We start from the raw sequence: 5,247 nt of genomic DNA, 5'->3' as shown, positions 1-5,247 counted from the left end.
GACACATTCAGCAATCAGATATTTCAAGATGCAAGGATCACACATATTCCCCAGCTCCTTCCTCTCCCCCGACCAAAGAACTAGTTCAAAAGACAAAAATTCCACTTAAGACCTATCAGGATAATTTGTTGTATTTAGAAAAATCAGTTTGAAGAAACCCTAAGCAACAGGTACACAGGAGATGCCCCCATGGGATGTCTAGAAGGAGTTTATTTCAGATGAATTGCATGGTAATAATAAAATAATGGAAAATAGAAGTAAAACTGATACAGGACAGGGCAACAGTCATGGAATCCAACCAGACATTGGAGTATTGAGAGATCAGGGAAGGGATCACCACTCTTGGGGTGGCTAAAGGTCTGGAAAGGGCTGAAGGTGGCTGTTTTCACTGAAGACAGAAACTGGGAGTATTGCCAGCTTTGTAAAACTATTAAAGCAGAATTTTTTTCAGTGGTATCCCTGAGAAACACCATCATCTGTAACAGGACACACATAGTAAAGAGTTTAAGATGAGTCTTTTGAGCTCTTTCCTTCAAATTCCATCCTCTCTCTCTTAATCATTTGACTTTAGAAAAGTCTTTTAATATTAATCTGAGTTTTCTAACATGAAGTGCATGCCCTTCTCTCCACCTGAACATGGATAGGCAGCCACACTTTACCTTTTTCTTAGAGTTTCTGATTGCACTTGGTCACCTGACCTCCAAGAGATTTCCATTTTGTGCGGTCAAACTACCCTAACACCAAGGGAGCCAGGCTCTGTAAAAGCTTCTGAATTGATGTCCTGCCTGAGGAAATAGAAGCCAGGAAGAACCCAAGGATTATCTTCCTAGATTACTGAACTCTGGATTAATATTCTAATATGAAATCATGGCCTTAGGTACTGGGCACTGGAGATGATCTCCCTGATTAAAGGTGTGTTCTAGCTGTGCATCTACAGAAATGGCTGAGAGACGTTGAAGCTTTGGGACACCAGAAGGTGCCAATGTCTGATCCTATCTAACAAGGAGAATTCCAGAGCCTCATCTGTTCCTACCCTTTCTCTTAAAGGCATCACATGTCCTTTTCTCCTTTTCACCATCCTCTACTGTTTTCCTTCCCTCAGGCACCCTGTATATGTCTTCCTCTGGCCACACCAAACCCACCTCCACATGCCTCACAGAGGGCCCCGGCGTTCCGCAGCGTTGCTCTTGTGCACACCCTTGATGATGAAGACGGTGCCAGCAATGATGCCCACCAGACCCACAACCAGGCCCAGGGCACACACCACATTCTCTGTAGTCTCGGGGAGTGGAGTTGGTGCATCAAACTCTGGAGAAAAATAAGAGCGTGTATATGGTAATGAATGAAGTAGGGAATAACACTTAGGGCCAAATGTGGGGTACTTTGCAGAGAGAATAGTTTTAATAGATTAAAGAAGAGGAAGACAGATGACGTATTGAGGGAAGTGCAGACTGAAAGGTGGAGGAAGCTGAGCAGTGGGAGAAGGCAGGTAAATGAGTTGCGACAGATGTTACAAATCAGGACACTCTGGGTCCCAAAGGTGCAGACACAAACATCACAGATTGGAGGGCGGTCCATACCCCAGTGCTTGAAAAGAGGCTCATCCAAACCCCAGTGCTCCACTCTGCAGTCATAGACGTCCTCGGCTGAGGGCAGGAAGGGCAGATAGTGGAACTTGCGGAAAAGGTGGTCTTCCCTGGGCAGGAAGACTGTCTCTGACACCCCTGTGGTGACGGGTTTTCCATTTCGAAGCCACGTGACATTGACCACCGGCGGGGAGAACTTGTCAATGAAACAGATGAGGACGTTGGGCTCTCCCAGTTCCGCAGGGCTGTTCGTGAGCACAGTTACCTCTGGCGGCACTGGGGGACACATGACAGACATTAGCCCTTGTTGCTTAGGCTCGTTCCTTTCCCTCCCACACTGAATTGTGGTACCTATTTTTAAAGTCCATAATACAAAAAAAAAAAAAAGCAGTTGACACTTTGCCCTGAGAAGTCTATGCCACATTCTGAGAGACCCATCTCGGACACCCTGTCCTGTGAACTGGAGCCAACATTGGGGTAGAAGATATCCAAGGCCCTCACTCCTGGCTCCCCAAAGTGGACTGAGGGCAATGCCTGTAAAGTGACCATGGATGACAGAGACAAGGTTTGAACACATCAAGACAGGAACAAACTCATAAAGTCCTTGGCCCTATGGCAAGGTTAGGCCCCTGGGAGGGAAAGTCAGTCATAATAATAGGGTGCAAAGAGCTGAAGTGTCTGTTTTGAAGCTATGGATCCCCACGTCCAGGGGTGCAGCAGAGAGAGAGTTACCGTTGGTATCTGGGGTGCTGTTGGAGCGCTTTATCATGATCTCCAGGTTGGCTTTGTCCACAGCTATGTTGGCCAATGCACCCTGAGCCTCAAAGCTGGCAAACTGTCCAAATTCTTCAAGCCGCCAGACTGTTTCTTTCTTTTCCATATCCACATGGAAAATCTCATCACCATCAAAGTCGAACATAAACTCTCCTGATTGGTCAGGAGCCAGATAGAACTCGGCCTGGATGATCACATGTTCCTCTGAAAAGACAGAAAGGGAGAAGTCGGGAGAGGGTGACGGGGAAGAAGCACGTGCAGTGGCAGGAGGGGGTGGAGGGAGATGGGGCCAGGTGGAACGGAGACGTGACAGAGAGTAGGGACAAGAGAAAGACTGGGTCGGGGTGAGGACACCGTGCTGAACAAGGCTGAGGGGCAGGGGAAAAATAGCAGCAGCTGTGTCAGAGAGGGTGGATTGAAGGAGATGAGGGCTGAAAAGCAGGGTCTTGTGAGGCTGTTGTTCAGCTCCACGCTACTAGCTGAGAACTAATTTTCTCTTTAGAAATGCAGCAGCAGCTACTGCAAGAGCCATGTTCTCCTGCTCTCCACCCAGGCATGAAATACACTCTGGAGCACACAGAATTCCAGAGCATCTCAGAACATCATAGTCTAAAAAGAAAGAAATACTGTTGGAAAGGTTGGGGTCTGAACTGTGAAATAAAGTAAAATATTACATTCTTATTCAGCTACTTACCTAGTGAACTTGAGCAGGTTTTTCTACCTACTTATGTGTGGTGTCCTTATTACATAGTTCTGTGGTTTTGATTCTGTCATATTCCGTTGTGGACTTGTTTGTAAGATTAAATGAGATAGGTAAATAAATTCTAAGTGTATCAACAAGCCCATAACAAGCAGTATTCACAGTTTAGGATCAGAAACCGCTTTGTATTTAAGAACAAATCCATAGAAAACATAACTGGGCCTGAGATACCCAGGAAATGAACACTGATCCCCTGTGGTGCTGTAGAGCACCTGCCTCCCTAGGCCCAAACCCACACTGTGATGCTTCTGTGACAAGAGTCTGGTTTCGATTGGCCTTGGCAACTCAACCTTTTGTAATATCTTAATGGTCCTTAAATCGAGACTGTCATTATGGGACATATTTTGCTAAGGTTGTTACTGAGAATAACGAACACTAAGGAATAATCAACCTGAATGAGAAGGGCTACAGCCGGAGGGTGTGCTGCCTCCATGGTGTGTGTGGGTGAAGGGAGGCTGTTTCCCTCCTTAATCTTCACAAGTAACATGAAAGACTTTGATGTTTGACCGTGTATTGATAAACCTGGGGATTTATTTATCACTTGAATCTATGCACACACACACATACACATAAATGTTTTATCTGCCTCTTTCCAAATTAAGAGAAGAACCTCTCTCTTTCCAGGTAAGCACCCCATATATGGCCCTTTCTGGGCCGTAGAAACCTCTAATTGCCATTAAGGGTCTGGGAGCCTGGTAATTACTTTTGCTTATTTCCAGTCTACCCGACACCCTCTGTAGAGGTTATTCTGCATGAAGAATACCTTTTCATAATTCCATGTTCACAAGACTCCCACTTCCTTATTCATTTTTCTACACTCTTGAAAATACTACTAAGTAACAGTGAGCAAAGATCATGTAATATCTACTGTAGCACAGGGTCGGGGGTGGTGATGGTGGAGTGATGGCTGTCACTGTCCTAAGTGCCAGTAAATTAAATGCAACTCATATCAGAATGCCTCCACTCCCACCTCCCTTGGGTCGATTGTTGCTTTTTGGTGACTTTTCTTTTTAATGATCTTCAACACAGCGTCTGTGCTCAAAATATGCTGACAGAAATGACATGCCCCCAAATAACAATGTATGATGTATTTAGCTAAGAACAGTTCTAAGAACTTCTCATAAGTTTTTCATTTAATTCTAACAAAATTATGTGAGGTTTTTAATTTTTCTAATTGTCGAGAAAGAAAAATAAATTAAAACCCAGAGATGTAACTTGTTAATGCCTGTCTGTCAGAAAATATTCTACCTCCCCCCAAAGTTTGTCTAATATAAAGTCAGTGGCAATAATCAATTTACAGCTCAGTTTTGTTCCTCTAAACTGAATTTGACTTACTTCGTTTTGTAGTGAGAGAAGAACTCCTCCAAACTGCAATTTATTAAGCTTTCCAACTTAGACACACATCATAGCTGTCCCACTTTTCCTTCACTTCAAACAGTGTCTTGCAAATGCTTTCAGTTCCTTTCTCCAATGCCTCCTAGTCTATGGTTCCCAGAAGTGATTCTCTCAGCACTTACCTTTGATAGCCCAGGATTCCTGAGGGTTCATCAGGACAGCCATGATGAAAAATCCTAACACAGGGTCTTTACTGACAGCCATTTTCTTCTTGGGTGCTTTGATGAGTGTCAGTACAGCTCAGGAGAGAGGCAGAGCAGTTAAGAATAAAAGAGAATGTGGGGTGTGATGGAGTCTGGCATGATTAGAATTCAAATCAGTCAAACTCCAGCCAATCAGAAAAATCTTCTAATATGACACATCGGTTGCTAGGGGTAGGGTTCTTACAAAAGGTCTGGGACATAAGGTACAGATTTAAAAAGTTCTCAAATCAAGTCTTCGAGATTTCTAATCAGTCACAGACTTCCATCCCTATCCACGTTCTAGAAAGAGACATACCTGAAGTACATTTCTGAGGACAGAATCAATAGAAATGCCCTAAAGTGAGAGCTAAATACTGATCATGCCTCTGAGACGTGACAGCTGGGAAGTTTACTGAAGGGACAAAAACTCATCTAAAGAGAAGGTAGACAGGCCATGGAGAAGAAGCTCCTGTTGCTTCATGAATCTGCAGTGTCCTAGACGCTAAGATGACCAACTCAGTCCCAGAGCTTGGGGTCGCTGGCATTGTGC

General features: G+C 44.4%; 1 protein-coding gene across 2 annotated transcripts; it reads right to left on the bottom strand.

Annotated features, from left to right (window-relative positions):
• Positions 1–338: 338 nt before the first annotated feature.
• Positions 339–4,825, bottom strand: LOC128594517 (HLA class II histocompatibility antigen, DR alpha chain). 2 transcript variants are annotated; one of them, XM_053603393.1, is made up of 5 exons: positions 4,638–4,796; positions 2,319–2,564; positions 1,581–1,862; positions 1,143–1,308; positions 339–476 (listed from the first exon to the last, which is right to left on the bottom strand). In XM_053603393.1, exons 1-4 carry the CDS (start codon positions 4,717–4,719, stop codon positions 1,154–1,156), a joined length of 765 nt encoding a protein of 254 aa, XP_053459368.1. In that variant the 5' UTR covers positions 4,720–4,796; the 3' UTR covers positions 339–476; positions 1,143–1,153. The 2 variants fall into 2 exon arrangements, with proteins under 2 accessions (XP_053459368.1, XP_053459369.1); XM_053603394.1 differs by lacking the exon at positions 339–476 and adding an exon at positions 483–785 and having other exon boundaries at positions 4,638–4,825.
• Positions 4,826–5,247: the final 422 nt, after the last annotated feature.

Source organism: Nycticebus coucang, chromosome 9 (assembly GCF_027406575.1).
Source record: "Nycticebus coucang isolate mNycCou1 chromosome 9, mNycCou1.pri, whole genome shotgun sequence".
Taxonomy (NCBI): domain Eukaryota; kingdom Metazoa; phylum Chordata; class Mammalia; order Primates; family Lorisidae; genus Nycticebus; species Nycticebus coucang.
The sequence above is the reverse complement of the archived record's forward strand: the minus strand, read 5'-3'. Positions and strand labels throughout refer to the sequence as shown.

What these genes read in the sequence shown, in the direction of transcription:
- LOC128594517 (XM_053603394.1), bottom strand. Translation starts at nt 4,719, where the DNA reads ATGGCTGTCAGTAAAGACCCTGTGTTAGGATTTTTCATCATGGCTGTC. An exon ending in GGAATCCTGGGCTATCAAAG is followed by an intron (nt 2,565 to 4,637) that starts GTAAGTGCTGAG and finishes CTGTCTTTTCAG; the next exon opens with AGGAACATGTGATCATCCAG. An exon ending in GCCTCTTTTCAAGCACTGGG is followed by an intron (nt 1,309 to 1,580) that starts GTATGGACCGCC and finishes ATTTTTCTCCAG; the next exon opens with AGTTTGATGCACCAACTCCA.